The sequence below is a fragment of the Gordionus sp. m RMFG-2023 genome, chromosome 3 (genome assembly GCF_954871325.1).
Source record: "Gordionus sp. m RMFG-2023 chromosome 3, tfGorSpeb1-WG-v2, whole genome shotgun sequence".
NCBI lineage: Eukaryota > Metazoa > Nematomorpha > Gordioida > Chordodea > Parachordodidae > Gordionus > Gordionus sp. m RMFG-2023.
This window is the reverse complement of record NC_088777.1, coordinates 2,337,370-2,357,473: the sequence shown is the minus strand read 5'-3', so window position 1 is coordinate 2,357,473 and position 20,104 is coordinate 2,337,370. Positions and strand designations below refer to the sequence as shown.

The following is a 20,104-nucleotide window of genomic DNA, read 5'->3' as shown; positions in this document are numbered from 1 at the left end:
AGGGATGATTTTGGGCAGGGATGTGAACCCGATCCCGGGTTCAGAAAATTTAGAATTGTCTGGTTGGGCATTTTGAAACCCCAGAACAAACAGAGACCAATTTAAGGACAGCTCATTAGACCCGGGGCAAATATGAAACTGGGGCAGGTTCGGACCCCTCATTAGGAAATCGGTTTGGATTAAGTTCCTGTTATCAAAATTTCCAATAAAAATTTAAAATTTTTAACCCTGATTTTGGGGTTCGTTTTATTGTGTAATTAAATACCTAAAAATTTTGAAACTTTCCCTAATTCTTTTCTTTTTAAATAACATACAGATTCCCAATTATTATTTATTTATGAAACAAATAAACGAAATATTTACTCGGTGGGTGATGAGACACCTGTTCGGCTACGAATGTCAAATCGTTGACATTATCGCACCAAAAGGCGGGGCCTTCGTCTAACAATGTCTTGTCAAAAATTGATAGGCGTGGTTGAACAAAAAAAAATATAGATTTCTTATTTTTTTTGTAACGAAAGTTTACACACAAAAATTTAATGAAAGCGCTATGAATCAACACATGAATAAGTATAGTATTTATTCTTTCTACCTTTTTCTATCTATCTTTCAATCAATCAATCTATCAACCAATCTATCTATCAATTTTTCTTTCTTTCTTTCAAAAGAAAAATACAACAACCAATTTATCAAACGATAATAAAATTTCGGAAGTTCAAATTAATAAAAAAAAACTTTGTCGATGGCGGCATCTTTTTTAACGTCAACGCGCTTATTTTCCTCGCGGGCTGTAGGGTGAGGAGTAGATTCGATATCGACGCGGTCATCTTCCGTCGCGTTGACCCAGAAGCAAGTGAACACTTCCCCGAGCACGGGATTGAAGGGCTTCTTAGCCACGGCGGATTTCCGTCCGGCGTGGAAGGAACTCAAGTAATACTTGACCATTTCCGTCATGCGTTCCTTCGGGGTTTCCTTATCCGTTACGCTGAAGGAGAATTTGAAAAAAAGCATAGATCATATACTTCAAATAAAATATATTATATCACAGACCTTGCAACCCCGGTAGGGAAATCCGGGCTCAGAAAGGTCACAAAATAGCATGATTTCTCGAATAAATCCCAAACAGATAATAATTGTTAAAAGCTACAAATTTTTAATTATAAAAAAAATTCCACTATTTTATATTTATTATACGGTAAAACCAAAAAAAATATGTTTTTTAAGGAAACACTTAATGTACATTAACGGTTCGGTTCAGTCCGGTTTTTCGGACCTAATCCGAAATCACGGTAAGACCGATTAAATTTACTTTTTAAATGATGATGTGTATGTAAAATTTGTAATTTGTTTGATGCCTAAACACTTTATAATAGGAAACAAATTGTTATATCTACGGTTCTTTGTTTCTTTAAAATATGATTTTAATAGTTTTTTTAAAATTGTTTATATTATTTTCAAAGTTTTTAAATTAATTTTCACCGTTTTTTTATAAAATTATTTTCGCAAGTTAATTATTTTTACAATTTTTTTTTTTTTTTAAATTTAAATTAGAAATTTTATTTGACACCCAAAACCCAACTACATTTCGTAAAATCTAGCAAAAAAAATACGAAAATATGACATTTAAAAACTGAACAAATTGATTTAAATTGTGAAAACAAGTTATCATAAAACTGTAAATTTCGAGTAATCTATCGTGCATTAAATGACATAAAGTCTATGTTTAAAATATAACTTATCGTTCTTTGTTTCCTTTATCTTTACATTATTTATCGCAAAAAAAAATTTATTAAGTCATTTAGCTTTATTGATTAATAGAGTTTTAAAACGCAAATAACGCATTCGTTTAAATTGCGCATATTTGCGTTTTTTTTGCTGTGAAACGTTTCTAAATTTTGATAGCGATAAAGAATGGATAAAGCATTTCTCCCCAAAAAGAGTAAGAATAATTATATTAAATTAAATGATACAATAATATTATTTTTAGCCAATGGAATGGTGATATTACGTAAAGATTTGCTGAAATTATTGAACAAGACGTGATAATATGGAACCAAGAATATGCTGACAATAAAAAAAAAGCATTAATGGTTATTGGATCATTCATCGATTCCAGGTATAAATATATAAGAATATTAAATATAATCATTTAATAGGTTTTAGCTTTAGAATTTCCTGGTTTTGATACCAGCGCTTTAGAGGAAAAGAAAAATTTTAAAGATCAGTTAAATTAAGGGGGAGGCCATAAGGTTCACAAAAGGTGGGCTAGCGCGAGTACAAATATTAGGAAATATGTAAGTTTTATGTGGCGGAGTGTCCCTCTGATAGACACAACATCTGGCAATTTAGATGTTTGTGTCACCCTTCGAACATGATAAAGGGTAAAGTAAATGATAATCTGGGATGCAGTAAAATTATTTTTTATCTAAAATTAATTTATATATCTTAATTAGACATTTTACTTGGAAAACAGAGTTGAATGCGCGAAGAAGTCGGCAAACATTTCCAGCAACGATCTGCGTTCCAGTATAAAGGTGGGCAGGGTCACTTTGGTGAGATCCATGCCGATCCTCACCTGGGAAACCAGATGTTTCACCATGCCGCCGTAGTTCGAGATATCTTCCACTTTATTATTTAAAAAATAAATAAATAATCGAGATAAATAAATACGAAAAATATTTAAGCATGAACATAATAGTTTCTTTTATTATGGTTCGTATACTCATTTTACTATTTTCTTTCTTTCTTTCTTTCTTTCTTTCATTCATTCTTTCTTTCTGTAATTAGAATCGATCAAACCTTAAAAATATAAAGGGAAAATAGGGAATAGGATTGATTGTTATTTCAAATAAATGTGTTAAATGTATATTACGATTAATTGGTAATATTTATATTGATTTTGTAAAAGATAATATAAACTGACGAAATTAATAAATTAATTATAAAAGATATAATAAAAATTATTCATATGTTTTCACGAATAGTTCACTTTCCTTCCTCATTAACTTTTTAGTGAAAAATAATGGACTAGTATTTTTTTTAGGTTCAGAGTGAGGTCGGGATAGAGTCTATTCGCTTAAATATCGATTGGTATGCGCGGATACTTCAAAAAAAATTTCCACCGATTTTAAGTATCCGTATTCGATAACCGCCAATCCGTGTTAGTATATTGGTATCGGCTAACAATGCGGCAATCCGCGCACATCGATCCTTTAAAATCACCCCTTTTTAAACCGTCAAGTCCGGTCCAGGTTTTGTCCTTTGGGCCGGGGCCGTATGGTAACATTACCTATCTAATGACATTTCTTAACACATTTCCATCCACTTTTTAGGGTTATTTATCTCGTGTCCCGTATAAATAATTAATTTTACGCTCTTCTTCCGACGAATCCTGAAACAAGGTATCGCGATCTTTGATTTCGTCGACCGCGTGATCTAAAAATAAATAATTATAAAGAATAATCATAGGAGGACACTCATAAAACCGGGTTACAAAATCAATTATTCGAAACACTACCCGGGTCCGATAAATCAATTATTCGAAACCCTGCCCGGGTCCGATAATATAAATAATAATATCATTAAGATTATCTAATCACGAAAAATAAGCGAATAAATATTTTGATTTTATAATATAAAGTTTTTATAAATTTGATATGAAAAATTATATTCATTAACTTATACCTTGTTTGATTTTGATGTATTATTAAAGATGTATTTACATTTTTTACACGATTTATGCCATAATTTTTGTTGGCACTTAAATAATGCAAAACGAATTTACCTAGTGTTGTTAAAGGGCTAAACTCAAAATTTTAACCAAAAAAATATTGCCCAAGCCTAGAGCTTTCGATAAAATATATGTCTAGACGACCTTTGCTTCCTTCTATGAGCAAAATCTTCGGGCTTGCGTATAGAAGCTTAGAAAACATTGCTCTGGCTATAATATAGAGTGGGCAGTTTTTATAAAATGGGCTCAAATCGTGCCGTTTAACGACACTAGTCGCGCCGATGGTATAAATTTCGCACGGGTAATGTGCATAAACTTTTGATAAAAATGAATTTGTAAACGTAGATTTTACATTTGATATCAATCGTATTATATATTTTAACAAAAAAAAAACCATATTTGTTTTGATGGTTGTTTATGTGTTTAGAATTACAAATTAAAGTCTCCTATTGGTCACATTTTTATAGCTACCACTATGATAGTGCGCACAAAAAACTCGAATTGAGGGGTCGATTTATAAAAAACGGGCCGATTATGATTCTAGCCAAAAATAGGTTCCCAAGGTTAAAATTTCTAAAAAAAATATTTGAATGCTCAAACAGGATCGGTGGATCAAACCTTAAAAAATTTATTTAGCATAGTTGGATCAGCACAGACCTGCCCAAAATGAGAGCATGCCAATATGGAAGGCCTGTCTTGTCCTCCTATATCATTATTCCGATTTTTAAAATTGATTTTCTGAATGATGATAATAACCCAAAAATTATGTTATGAAAAGTTAATCATCATAACCACATTTGAGACATTACGAAAAATTATTTAATATACATTTTTGCGAAATAATTTGAAGGTACCTTTTAAATGTTTGGCTGGTATGGGGCGGCGACCTGGATTGGGGGAGTAATTTGGAGTGGGCGGGGGAACTTGATTGACAGGCGTCATTATCGTAGAATTTTCTGTCGAAGGCCTAAATTATAGGGTTCACAATAATTTTCCGTTTTATAACTATATTACAAGATGGAGATCTCGGTTCGGCGCAGCCGGGCAATTTCGAGAAAATATTTTGATGGATAAGAAATTTATTATTTATAATTTTTTGTTTCTTAGCAAAAAAAAAATTATAAGGGGAAGTTACGTTATGATTTATGGGCTGGCGGGCTAAAAATATTAGCGGACCGTTATTATATATATTTTTTTAAATGAATTCACAATCATTTAAACCAATAAAATTGGAAATTTGAGGGAAAATCCTTTATAATCACGTGATTTATCTTTTTCAGAAAAAAAGATAAATAAATGGAAAATATTTGCGGGAAACCCCATTTATAATCAAGTTATTTATCTCAATTTAATTCGATCTTTCGTCGGACTCCATCGTTTTCCCTAATTACGGAGCGCATTCTTGGTTTTTGCGTGTACGCTTCGTAAAAATATCAATCAATCCATTTAAAAACGAACCTTCTCCCTTTTCTTGCTTGGTCAGCGAGGGCCTGTGGTGAAATGGAGTCAGTGGTCAAGATTACAGCTTTCGCGACCACATCCTTTCGTAGGTCGCTGTTTTCAGCGATATGCGTATCTTCTTCCGCGTCGAAATATAGATGCTCCTCGTCTTGAGTGTTGTCGTCGTCTTCGCTGGTGGAGAAGGATGATACGGTGTCCTGAACGCGTGGCAAGTGTTGGACAGAGGCCGGTCTCTGGATTGGTATTATGGATTGAATGTCCGGGGAATTAGATTTATCGCGGAAGGGGATAGACGGAGACGAAGGTGCGTCTGGCAGAAAAATGCGGATTTTTTAAAAAACGTATATATAAATATAAATTTTAAAAAAAAATTATAATAGGCATTGCTAGAATTCATTAGAACCTAGAAAGAAAGAAAGAAAAAGAAAGAAAGAAGAGAAAAAAGGAAACAAGAAAGAAAGTAATTAAAAAACAAAAAAAATATGAATAATGGAATAGTGAGAACCTCAAATTTTATAATACAACAACACAAAAAAATAAGTTTCGTCAAAATCAAACCTTTATATATACTTACAGTAGTGTTGTTAAACTTAGTAAAAAAAAAGAAATCTAATAGCTGGTCTTACCGCTCGTATACCACCTAATTTTGAGCCAATTTTTTTGAAACAGCTGACTCAATATTTAATCCAGAAAAATACCAGGCAAGCCTGAAGATCTCTAGACATGTATTAACGAGAGATCTCGGGGCTTAAGGCCAATATTTATCTAGATAAAATATCGAGTCAGCTGTTAGCCGAGCGGTTTAACAACACCAACTCATAGTTATGCTGATATAATTATCAATAAAATAATATAAAAATCCGCAACTCGTAACAACCCCCCTTCGCCTCAGAATGTCTATTCATGTTGGCGTTGCGTTTTTGTGATTGATTGTTACCTGGATATGAATCTGCGTTTTGTACAACGAGCAATGAGTCGTTACATAATTGTTAGGATTGATAATCAAGTAGAAAATAATAACGCGAGAGAATTTGTGATTGAAAAGAAAAATGCCTAAATGAGAATTTGAGAGATAGACGGCTTAAGTCGAATTTAGAAATTGGGTAAATGCCAACAGGGAAAAAAAAAGATTTACGAAGGTAAGGGGGAGATGATCAATGATACTCTGGTCAACAGTAACGAATATGTGAGAGAAGAAAGAGACGCCTGGGATCAGATAAAAGACCGACGACGATTAGCTGTTAAATCTGTGGGGTTAGTCATCTCATGCGATATTGTACAGAGTCAGCTTTGAAGATTAGTATTTACTCTTTACTGGCCGTGTAACAATCATCAAGCCTAGAATAAAATGCAGCACAGAATGAATAGACATTTCTAAGGGAAGGGGTGTTGTAAGTTATTATTGCACATATTTTTTTTATGATATTCATATTAGCATAACAAGTAAAGAGGTAACGTAGACGAAAGTAAAGTCGTTACTTTTTTTAAAGGAAAAGGATCGCCATTTTCAATATTTAATAATTTCGATACAAGAAACCAAAAATGGCATCACCGGCTGAATTAGCATTGATGCACATTTAAATGAGTGAATGCCATCCTAGGTATTATTAATAATGTTATTGCCTCCCATTTACATTTAAATTTCGATTTTTATATAGATTTATATAATATATATATATATACATAATTAAATTTCGGTCAATGGATGGTGTACTATGTGATACGATTTTCAGATGTCAATCAAAATAAATGGGAAAATACTAACTTCCGTCGATCGGCAAGGTGCCCCATGTGATGTTGGAGGTTGAAGCCACTATTAACGGGGGCAGCGTGGATTGATAAATACCGCTAGAGGGAAATACGGCGTTCTATATAAAAAAAGAAGAAAACACTTATTCATTTCTTTTGTTACTTCCATTTTCTACTTTATTCTTTCTTTCTTTCTATCTTTCTTTCTTATGTTTGTTAATTTTTTTTTTAAAAAATGATTACCCGCGTTATTTGTAAGATGACTATAGAATGCTTGACCGAATCTATCAATGCCTTTAATAATGTAGATAATATTTGTTGAATAAATTTCATATATCAGCTTTCAAAAAAAAAAATATATATATATAATTAATTTGTTAATCATTAAATATCCCGTTAAACTTACGACAAAATATCGCGTTACATTTTCATGGAAATAAATTAGTAACGCAATAGTTAATGTACACGTTTAAGTTGGACTTTATTTTCATTTCGGGTCGGGTTATTCGGGGCAAGAAGGTCCGGGGCCGGGCTTGAAAAATTAGTTGACATCTAACCAAAAATAAAACACGCAAATATTACATGTTAGGGGGATATTTTGTGCCCTATCAGGTCGATCCAGCTAAGATTTTATTGCAAAACACTCCCTAAAAAATTTTAAAACCTCAAATGTCGTTTGTCGCTAATGAATTTTAGGGCTAAGATAATAGACAAAATTCTGTGCAAATCTTTTTACGGCGAAGACAGGGTGGTACCTTCGCTCTATTCAACTCGCGATAATATTTTCGGGGTATATGTCGCGGGAAATAGTTTTCGCTATATTGTCTTAGCCTTTTTTGGTTAAGAAATAATGACTACGGTATCAAATGTTTTCGCTATTATGCGTATACCCTAAGGATCGCTATAAAAAATTCGCTAAATTTGATTCGCGCGATATAAATCTCCGCTCTAAAATTCATTCGCGATAAAAAAAAATTTAGACGGAACCGGAAATTACGTTGGTAGAAATCTTGATCTCCAGGTACTTTTTTCGCATCTCATCTTCCTCGTTCATGAGGTTGGATTTGCTTTCTAGAGCCTTCATAAATGGGACGGGGATGGTGTTACAAAAAATATATAAATTTCAATTTTTGAAAAAATCCAATATGGTTGATTTTCGAGTCATTTTTGTCGACATGGCAGGTGCCATTTATCTCATTTTTAATTTTAAATTTAGTTTGGCGGTCGGCCGCCCAGAATAGGAGTTATATATGAATAAATTTGATTGGTCAAATGGGAAACCCTGATATGTCTATACCAACACCAGTACCAAATAACTTTATCTTATAGTTTATAACGAAAATAAAATAATAAAATCGTGTTATCGTCGACCTTCATACCCCACCTAAATGGGTAGCATGGTACAGTCTTGACCGGACCGCCGATAACATGTGATCGCGGTAAAAAGAAAAATAAATAAAGCCAGCGGATTCGAACATCAATCTTCGTTTATTTAAAAACATATTATCACTAAACCTAGCCCTGATTTGGAGGGGTGAAGGTGGGCCATTAAAAAAAATTAGAGCCGGAAGAAAATGGCGCTTGCCGAGCCCGTCTGGTCTTGCCACCATAGGGGCCATATAACTCCCCGAGCCAATCCCGCTATCAAGATTAATTTTGTGTATACGATTATGGGATAAATTTCCGAATTGATTGGCGTGAGAAAATAAACAGGGGAAGAGTGGTCCTTTAATAATTACGATGAAACCCTATTAGTGCGTACTTTCATCTGATTGATAAGAATTTGTAGGTAAGCATCGGCCTCGGCTATCTTGCTATCGAAATCGAACGTTTGATTCAAGCAGCTATCGAAGGGGACATTTTTGTAAGAACACTTTTTTTTGTGTTTTAACAAAAAAAAAAGAAAAAAGGAAATATAAAAGTAAATAAAAAACTCTAAAAAATGAAATAAAAAAAAAATAAAAATGGTAAAAAGGAAAACATAAAAGTATTAGTCGTCGGTATAGATTCATGAGTTTTTTTGGCGGGGGAATTCTGTTTTTTTTGCTACGGAACTGATTTCGCTTAGCTAGAGTGAGCCAATGCGTCAATGATGATAAGCCCCCCCTCCTCCCAAAATTGTGAGAATCTCATAAATTACTCTTTTTTTATGGTAATTTTGAAAACAAAATATGGGGTGGAACATATTACTGGAAAGATTAATAGTGGTTATAAATATTGCTTAGGGTGCCCAGGACCGTTATAAAAATGAGGGGGGGGGGAATCAGAGGGGGGAAACTGGCTCACTCGGATAAAACCCGAAAAAACCGCCAATAAAAGGAACAAGACGCTTACATTTTTATCGTTAATCAATTGGTCCATCGATAATTTCGGCGAAATATTGGTCATCATAGGCGAGTTATAGAATCGAGGGGAAACGGGAGCCGAATGATGCTCAGCTGTTAAACCGGAAAAAAACATAACAAATATTGAAAGAGCGATGATAATAAAATGGAGGACAAAAAGTTTCCACGTGTAAAAAAGGATATCAATTTTAATTCCACAGGGGGTGGTTAAAAGTAACTATTTAGTAAATAACTAAATGCTTCTATCTAACATTTTAAGGGTTCGGTTTAATGAGCTACCCCTGCCCTACTCCCCAATGACATGTGATAATACCAAGACTGACGATGCATTCATGAAAAAGTGTAGATTAATGAAAACAGCTGGGGACGCCATTTTGGTTACCCTTATAATTAATAAAAATTTAAAAACGAGAGACCAATTTATTTCCTGTGTCCGTACGCAAAATTTTTAATAAAATAATTGCCAGATCATCGAGATTAACAAGGAGAAGCAAATTACCAATTTTAATAGTAGTTATAACCACTATATTGGTAAACAAAATGGCGTGTCGTCCAGCTGATTTGCACTCAACGACGCTTAAAAATGCACTATTACGAATGCGGCGTCAGTCTGGGAATTATTATATGTCATTGCTTCTCCCACTCTACCTTAACACATGGTTGGAATAGATTTTAAAAAAAAACTCATCGTGGAAAAAAAAAATTAGGGAAAAGAAAATATATTTTCTTTAAAAATTTTCTATTTGATACATAATCCATACGTTCCGCGGTCGTAGCGGGCAGATTGGCGCTGGAAGCCATCGCTTTATTTCTCTGATTAAATATGGCGTATTCGAGCGCCCTGACCCATTTCTCCCGATCTTGAGAATCCCGTGCTAAAATATATTTAACATATCAATATTATAGGAATAATAAAGAGGTCATCATGAAAGTATCGGCCGATACTTTCAATGTAAACAGATACTTTGAGAGTGACAATGCATCTTTGTATATGTTTGTGCCAGGGGAATGGGACTCCGCGAACTATTGGGCGTGAGAGGTTTTGGAATAAGGGTCGATGCTCGGAGGCAAAGGGGAGTCCGATCGGCATGGACTTAGTCATAAGCAAAGAATCTACTAAAATCTTAACAAACACAAAAGGTACCGTGTTGATATATCTCGGAATGACCTTCCTTCAAAAGTCGCGCAAACTGTAAGGAATCTATTTCTGTGGACCGTTTAATTAGGTGACCTATAGATAAGCCCAAACCCGCAATGGCCAATTTTAGTCTACAATCGTATATATATATATATATGTATATGACAAATAGTTCATCTTCATATCAGGATAAATAAATTAGAAAAGCAAGAACTAAAGGCTAATCGCGTAAGTGATTGCAATTAAAACTTTTCATCGTGAATACTAAATACCTCATTCCGTTTTCGAGCGTTTTTTAGAGTATAAATTCAACCCAGTCCTCGTGACCGATGCCAGGCTGAAACTGTGTCTCCTTTGTCGATTAAACGCCCGAAAACATCGACCGTATAATTAGAAATTATGATCGAGGCCAAGCCGAGACTGGGCCCCCTTGCCCCCGACCCCAAATGCCCGAAACATCGACCGTAGTTGATCCCTCCCATACTCAACCGTTCGCGAAATCCGTGAGACCGGATAACTTTAATTAAAAAAATAACAATTTTGGTAAAATTTTATTATTTTTAAATCGGTATTCGACCGAACCGTGTGGTATTTGGTGTTCGGTTCGGATATCGGTTTTGGCTAAAGAGTTATATATCGGTAAAATCTTTGAATGTAATATGGGTTGAAAAAAACTATGACTGACACGTGATCATCTTTAAAATTCTTTCATCGGGATCAGGGGTAAATTTGAATGACTTCAAAGTAAGTAATTAACATAGCGGTTACTAAAAAATGATGATGCATTCATTAAAACGCACATTGGAACGTCGTTGAATAGAAGCTATTTTTTTTTATTATGCATAATAGGTTATTTGCCTTGAACCAAAATGGCCTACCACTTGCTAATTTACATTAATACACATTTAAATGGATGAATCGTCCATCTAGCCTTGACACTGCGGTCATTGGAATGAGCCATTATTTTATACAGTGGGGATAAAAATGTAAAATTCCTGATGACATATTCAAAAAGATGAGGTAAGAATTATGGTTAAAACCTTGGAAATGGAATTGCTTTGAATCGCTCGTAATGCTGAAACCGCTATCGTCTTCGTCGTCGATGCCTATCATAGCCTTCTGACAGCGATTATTTATTTTGATGGTAAATTTCGATATATTTCGTAAAATAAAAAAGTGTATCGCAATCAGGGTCGTGAACCCGAACCAGGGGTTCAAAAATATTAAAATTGTTTGGTGGGGCAGTTTGGGACCACGGACCGAACAGATAACGATTTATGGACGGCCCATCAAACCCGGGGTAATATGGACTCGGGGCGGGTTCGGACCTCTTTTAGAAAAATCGGTTTTCGATTAAGTTTTTTTGTTATCAAAATTTCCGCTAAATAGAGTAACCGGGAGAATGGTTGAATAACGAATGACCACTTTTAAAAAAAATATATGTGCTGGTTGCGCTCAATGTTGAAATATTATGAAGGATTCATATCATATGATACTCTTTATGCACGAATAGATATGATATGATGATTCGAATTTGGATTCATTTCTATCTTTTCATTAATTTCGTAGTCTTGACCACTTGCGATTTCACCTTCATAGCTTTAGAGTTGTAAGCTTGTAGTCCTCCAGAATACGAATATTTTACACTATTCAATGCGTTAGGATTTAATTTTGTCAACGGTTTTAGTTTAGCTTGTACTGCACTTGTATAATGTACGGGCGGCCAAACTCTTTGATTATGGAACTTCTCTCTAGATTCCATCTCATTTATTTTGTTATAGTTTCGGTACGTAACCTCCGACGGTACCTTATTATTTTTTTCACAAAAATAGCTTGAGGTTGGAACTTCCTCTGTATCACTTGGATAATCTTTGCATTCTTGATTCATCAACACATGAGTCGGAATTTGACAATCCTTGATCTGATGTCCAAAACTCTGACATCTGAAACAGCGTTTGAAGATATCGGATTTAGGTCTTTTTATTCCTAATTTTTTTTTATTATTATTTTCACATAAATGATCTGTTCTGGTGTGTCTATTTTATAATTCATCACGATATATATATTTCTATATATTTTTTTTTTTTAAATAAATACTCTAATTTATTTTATTTTTTAAAAAAATTTTAACTTTGAAATTATCAAAAATAATTTATGAAATTTCTCCTTTAGAATAAAATTACTACTTATTAATTATTTTTTTAATAATTTTTCTCTTTTTAAATATATAATAATTTGCAAATTACCCCTATGTAATTCAAATTAAAATAAAAACAATTTTCACTAAAAACAACACTCATGTTATTTTCTTTTACAAAAAAAATATTACTCTTCACTTTTCTTTCCCTAAAAGAAAAAAAAATCAAACATGTTATTTAATTTTATCCTCTTTTCTTTTAAACGAATAAGTGATAATCTTCTCTTTATCATGATCCAATGATTTTAAATAACTTTTGATATTTATCACTTGTGTCTTAATAAGTAGTAATTTTATTCTAAAAGAGAAAATTCATAAATTATTTTTGATAATTTCAAAATTAAAATTTTTTAAAAAATAATAAAATAAATTAGAGTATTTATTTAAAAGTAAAAAAAAAATATATAGAAATATATATATCGTGATGAATTATAAAATAGACACACCAGAACAGATCATTTATGTGAAAATAATAATAAAAAAAAATTAGGAATAAAAAGACCTAAATCCGATATCTTCAAACGCTGTTTCAGATGTCAGAGTTTTGGACATCAGATCAAGGATTGTCAAATTCCGACTCATGTGTTGATGAATCAAGAATGCAAAGATTATCCAAGTGATACAGAGGAAGTTCCAACCTCAAGCTATTTTTGTGAAAAAAATAATAAGGTACCGTCGGAGGTTACGTACCGAAACTATAACAAAATAAATGAGATGGAATCTAGAGAGAAGTTCCATAATCAAAGAGTTTGGCCGCCCGTACATTATACAAGTGCAGTACAAGCTAAACTAAAACCGTTGACAAAATTAAATCCTAACGCATTGAATAGTGTAAAATATTCGTATTCTGGAGGACTACAAGCTTACAACTCTAAAGCTATGAGGGTGAAATCGCAAGTGGTCAAGACTACGAAATTTAATGAAAAGATAGAAATGAATAATGGTATGCAGATTACCAAAGGAGTAAAAGATATGGAGTTAGAAGAAAATATTATGTTGAAAGATGATGATAAATTTACGTAAATTAATATATATATTTTTTGTATTATTACATGTCTTTGGCCTTTTTAGGGGCAGACATGTTGTATTTAGTAATTACAATATATAGTTATCATGTTTAAAATTATACCTACTGTCAATCAATAATATTATTGATTAAAAATATTGATATATTTTATATTATTTTATTGTATTTATCGCGGAGGGATATATTTTTAAAAGTAAGAAAAAATTGATTTCGCCATTAGAAAAAATTATTGTGAAAATTGAGGGATTAATTTTAATTATTGTGAAAAGAAAGAAAATTTATTGGATTCATTATTTTAATTGATATTTAATGAAAAAATTATGAATTGAATGATAAAATTATTAAATAAAGAAGAAATATAAATTTGAAGTTGAGAAATATTTTAGTTCGGTTCAGCTAATTGTAAAGGTTCATTACTGTTAGAAATTTCGTTTTCATTGAAGCAACACCATCGTCTAATTTATTTTTATTGTAAGCATCTATGAATTATATATATAAAAAAAATATATAAGATTCACGATAACTCATTTTTAAATATATCATTTGAACGTATAAGTTAATATATTTTCTAATATATATAAATTCCTTTTTGTTCGTTGTGACGATGACACAAATTTTAGCCCCGAAAAAGCCCTTTCTACAGAAACTCGTGTTGCGGGAACCGCCAGTACTATAAGAGCAAGTTTATATAATTTTGGATATTCGAATTATTTCCATTCCCAAAATATAAAAACCGAACCGCTTCGAACCGGTTTAACCGTTTTTTACAACTACTCCTTCAAAAGATAATTATATCGGTTCGGTTACGGATATTTATAACGGTTTATAATGGTTTAACGGTTCACTCCGGGTCCCTGATAAATTCACTATAAAATCTGTATTGAATGTGGGAAGTGCTTTCTTAATTTATTTTTAAATTCAAGGATATTATCAGAGTTATTAAAAGATACTTTTAAATGGATCAAGATACAGATACAACGTCTAAAATAATATCTAGATACAGATTATTTAATCAAAAATCTATCTGGATACAGATACCACATTTTTATATCTAGATACAGGATCTAGATCCTTTAACAACTCTGGATATTATATATATTTAACCGTTTTTCAGTACTTAATTTAAATAAAATACCATGATATTAAAATTTCGTTTTGTTTATACTCTTTTAAAACTGGAGTTAGAATATAATACATCATTTCCATTTAATTTTATTAAGAACTATTATTCTGTATCCAAACAACTCCCCCCCCTCCCCTTTTTATTCGAAAAAAAAAATCCATATTTTCCAATCCAATAAAAAAAATATTCTGGCTTTGGGTATACCTGGCTTTGGGCTGCCAACACCCCTAACAGGTCTACAACAGCTGACTTAATGAATGTATGCATTTTATTGTTTTTTAAAAAAAAACAGTAAATAACATTAACTATATATCATATTTTTGTAAACTTGTAGGTACACGCATCCCCGTCTTGAGCCTTTCTTCATTTTATCCCTTGACTTAAAATAAATAAAATTATTAGATATGTTATCAAATCTAAAATCCGGAATCGTTACCGAGTTTTAAAAATAACCGGATACTGACCGGTTTTTTTATATAAATAATTAAGGTACACTCATTTCTGCCCAAATTAGACAGTTGCCCAATTCGTCAACATTATTATTTTTTTTGTGTGAGGGTTTTTTTTTGGCGAATTTCCGGCTCCGTTCAAAGATGACCGCTATTCTTTTTTAATTTATTTATTTGATTTAATTAAAAAAAAATTAAGGCGGATTAATACATTTGTCGTTATCTATCCTCTAGGAGTGCTATTATTACGAAATTATAAGCGGTTTAATTTTTCGAAAATCGACATTTTTTTACGAAAAATTTCGCGTTTTCGATAATATACTAAGAGTCGTGTAAATCGGGGTCCATTTTTTTCTAAAAAATTAATTTCGGTTAGGGGCCGTAATATATTTTTTTAAAAACAAATTCGGTTCCGGCCGGGCCGGGTCGGGCTTAAATTTTTAAATATGATACCATTCAAATTTGCAAAAAAATTGTCACATTTTAAAATTCTCGCGAAGAAATGTGGCGCCAATATTTATTTTGACAATGCGTTATTTAATTTTTTAGCGCGTTTTTTTTTTAAATTTAAATTTTTTGATTCTAACCGGAAATGTTTTCTATCATGTTTGGAAAACCTATCCTACAAGTTTCGGACAATTTTTCTAAGAACTTTTTAACTAAATATAATAATAATAATATATTAGTTTTTTTTTTCATTAGATTTTATTTAAAAAAATATAAATTATTATATGACTCAAAGGTTAACGACAAAAATTTTCCTAAAATTCATAAGATCGGTATATTTCCGGTAAAATCCGATATTTTTTTAAAAATTTAAAAATAAAAAAACGCGCGCAAAAAAAAATGATTTTAAAGTTGAAAAAATAAACACATCGAGGCTAACATATTTACATTAAAATGCGACCATCCTAGTGGAACAAATAATTTTTATTCGGAACTGCCATATATATGTATCTTGTATCTGCTTTTTACTTACACGATAGTTAAAAATGGGCGGAGTTGTGCTCATAACTCGTGGTTATCGCTTAGTATAAAGTATCGGCAGATACTTTTATTCCATACAATAGCGGATACTTATTAAATTTTAATCGATTACCAATGCCCGACAATCTGCGATCGTAATTAACCTCGATATTATTAAGCCTTACACGTTATGCCATAAAATTTATATCAACGAATAATTCGGTAAAACAATGGGGTGTGAGTGCGACTTTTAACCATTTTATTCGAAGAAATATTCGAGGCTAAGCTGATAGTTAGTTTTCGACTTAAATTAAAAACGCGGCAAAGATGGGTTAAAACGGATAGGAATGGGGAAATTTCGTAACTATATTCTTCCCACTTAGGGTTGAATATTTCACTGGGGATACTCATTATCAAAAAAATTTGGTTGATTCCAAGATAATTTCTGAGCAAGGATTAACCAGAATTCTCTTAGAAATTAAGGAATTTGAGCCTAATAAAAAAATAAGAGAAATGGTAATAAAGAGTATCATTTTTGAACGGCATGCTTGAAAGTTAACTATATCAGAGAGCTAAGGAAGGGGAGTGGGGTGGGTGGGAAATGACCGTTGTTTTTTAGCGGAAGAAAATTAGCTAATAAAAAAAAATCAATAGTCGTGAATAAGAATTGTTAATTATTATTTATAATTTTTTTTAACATGACATATAAAACATTTTAAATCGCTTATTAATCGATATTTTTCCATAAATAAAGTTAATTTTATTTTCTCTCCCAGAGATCCGCAGATCAGATTTAGAATTGGTCAATAATTATATTATTAAGGGGGAAAAAAATTCATATGAATCGATTAAAATTTAAAAAAAAACAGTTATATATATATATATAACTGGGGACAAATGCAAATTTAAATGTAATTTACAGTTGTAAATATAACACATACCGAAAGCGCATTGAAGCTAACATATATATATATATATACAAGAGAAGAGAATATATATATATAGATAAGGCATATTTAGATAGTAGTTGTAAATTTATGTTATTTAATAAAGTGCTTATGTTAAGGGCAATGCCTAAATTGGTTGGGGTTGGACTTTTAACAAACTTTGTTTTTTTTTATAAAAAAATTCGTGAGAAAAGGTGAGATTATTTTGATTAAAAAAAAACGTGAATTTGGTATGAAATTGTGACATCTGAGCAGCCCCTAGTATAATTGATATATAATTAAATCATGATTGTGAATATGAAAATGGGAAAATAATTAATTCCTCTTTTCACAACAATTGTAATATTGATCTTGAAATTCCAAGATGCAATTGCAATTGTACCCAAAGTACCCCATTTAACTGTCGAGGTCTTGCAAATGACAAAAAGTTTCAAGCCAAATCTTGGCCCATTTTTCACCTGGCATGCTCCAATTTTTACTAAGGTGCCATGCCTGGTTAGGCCTTAAAATACAGAAATGTATTATATGGAAAAATAACTATTAATGATAAGAATTTGAGTTCATGAATTTCTTATAATAGGAAGTGGGAAACGGAAATTGTATTTATGAATGAATGATCATAGTAGCAAGTCCTTTAATCAAAATTAAACTTTAGAATAATATTTTTTCTATACTAATTCTCTATTAAGCATGTTGGGCAACTCTACATTTTGCAAGCCCAGTCCATGAATTTTCTTGCCTAGTTTGGCCCAAATAAAAAAATAGATTGATTGGTAACCTGCTAAGCATTGTAGATCTCTAGTTACATTAGGTACTACTCATTTTTTTTTGTCACAAGAAACTTATTAAAAGATTTTGAATGCCATATACAAAATCATCAATTTGATTATACAATAAAATATAATTGGAATTTTGTATTCCTTTTTTTAATCATTTAATATGCAAATCTAAATTATAATACAATAAAAATGGCTAGTGTAGTAATAATTATAACTATTCATCAAATAAAAGAAAAATATTTGCATGTTTAGAGATATATTTATTTAATATATTTTTAATTAATCATGACTTTATTTACATTTCTTTTCAAATCAAACAACTTATTAAATTATTTATCATTTAAATAACACTATATTATAAAAATATTTTATATTCCCTCTAAGTTTTAAAATATTATTATATCACATTATCAATTTAACATAAAATCAAATAGTTATTACTCCCTCTATAAATAAAAACTTTACTTAATTGGTTAAAGATTTGTTTATACTTTCCTATTGTCACGCAGGCACCCTTTGTGCGAAGATAAGTACAGTCCTTAAAAAAAGTGGATGAGTTTCTGTCTTATTACCCCCAATTTATTAACTCAATTAGATGGAAAGGCCAAGGGTAGCTTAGATAAAAATCACATAAAAAAGGGTAAATATAAGGTATATTAGTATACTATACTGTATAATAGGTCAACATTCCTGATTGATAATTTAATACAAACCATCTATATTGCCACCCATTAACTAAATTAGTCCATTTGCTTAATGGTCCTTCTAGATATACATTGTTTTGCGTCATGATAAAATTAGCTATTTTTTTTATCGTCAGATGTGCATTTAAATTTGAGCACTTATCATTCCTCTAGTAAATTAGTTTATATCTCATATATCAAAAATAAATTTGATTTAACTTTAATTTATTTGTTTTAAAGTGAAAAATAGATGATGTGAATTATTATAGAAATTCATAATAACAATACTTTTAAAAAATGTTTTTTTTGATATACACTAGAGGAATGCAAAATCCGGCCCTATCCCGATTCCCAAAAGGATTTTCAAGCTGAGCCAGATAAATAATTCAAAATATTTTTTACAAATGGGCCATTGAAAATATTTTAATTGATTATTCTAACTTTAGCCCAAATGAGGTATTAAACCTGAGATATATAGTTCAATAAATGTATTATAAGCTACCTGTACCTAAAGAAACTAAAGAAATATCCTTTTTAGATTTTACTGAATGATGTTATTGAAGTCTAAAACATATAGCATTTCTCATTATATAAAATTAAATCTTACTTACGTAAGGACGTAGCTAAATTATTTTATAAAATAGGTGTTAAAATGTGTTTATTTATGTTAAAATAGTAGATAATTTTTTTTCACTTTACAATATATGCCCCTCGCTACTCCCTTTACTTATGTTTGGTATAATATGTCTATAGAATTGTTGTATTAGGAAAATTATCTAAATTTAAATTAACTTTGAAATTGTAACTTTTAAAATTGTATAAATTATCACTGTGGGATATTAAAGATAAAAGGTTATAAAATTTGAACATTAACTTTAAAGTATATTGTGATTATGACTTTAGGTTGTTAAAGTTTAATTTGTTTTTATAGATATATATAGTCGTGTTTTTTGTTAATGATTGAGTTAGTTGTAATATTATGTAATAAAATAAATATTGAATAAAATACGTTACTCGTTTTCAAGTTGTAAATTTATCAAAACAAATGTTTTAAAATATATAAAAATTCACTTAAATAATAATTGCCTTCGGTAAAATTTATTAAGAATTTGAAAATTATACCTTAATACAAGGTATACAGATAAAAAATATATAATCGATTTTAAATATTTGATAATTATAATTTGTAAATTTTAAAAATCTGATATTAGAAATTCCCTGGTAAGCACTTTTTGAATATTATGATTAGTTTTCTTTTAAAGTAAAGGAATGTTTACACCTTATCAATTAATATATAAACTTTATGAATGGGTATACTATAAATTACCCTTATCTTAAATCAATTATTTTAATTAGTCTCTAAATTACACTGGTAGATTTTTTATTATATACAAATATAGACAATAAATATTGACAAATAGGATCAATAAAAAATTTTGTTTCAGGATATGGGTCTTTTGTTATCATTTAATTTATATATATCATTTCATAAATATATATATTCCATTGA

The 20,104-nt window shown here is 30.9% G+C and overlaps 1 protein-coding gene across 1 annotated transcript in view; it reads right to left on the bottom strand.

Moving 5' to 3' along the window:
- The window catches only part of LOC135925978 (oxysterol-binding protein-related protein 9-like), an 18,845-nt gene extending 120 nt beyond the window's left edge, over positions 1-18,725 (bottom strand). Inside the window, exons 1-15 of the mRNA XM_065461597.1 lie at positions 18,582-18,725; positions 15,099-15,149; positions 11,464-11,542; positions 10,047-10,160; positions 9,275-9,378; positions 8,703-8,813; positions 7,938-8,018; positions 7,184-7,234; positions 6,957-7,059; positions 5,189-5,501; positions 4,585-4,697; positions 3,373-3,435; positions 2,463-2,625; positions 736-985; positions 364-451 (exon numbers count right to left, since the gene is read on the bottom strand). Coding sequence (XP_065317669.1) covers positions 364-451; positions 736-985; positions 2,463-2,625; positions 3,373-3,435; positions 4,585-4,697; positions 5,189-5,501; positions 6,957-7,059; positions 7,184-7,234; positions 7,938-8,018; positions 8,703-8,813; positions 9,275-9,378; positions 10,047-10,160; positions 11,464-11,542; positions 15,099-15,149; positions 18,582-18,701 — 1,804 coding nt within the window. The 5' untranslated portion in view covers positions 18,702-18,725. The remainder of the gene's footprint in view (positions 1-363; positions 452-735; positions 986-2,462; positions 2,626-3,372; positions 3,436-4,584; positions 4,698-5,188; positions 5,502-6,956; positions 7,060-7,183; positions 7,235-7,937; positions 8,019-8,702; positions 8,814-9,274; positions 9,379-10,046; positions 10,161-11,463; positions 11,543-15,098; positions 15,150-18,581) is intronic.
- Positions 18,726-20,104: the final 1,379 nt, after the last annotated feature.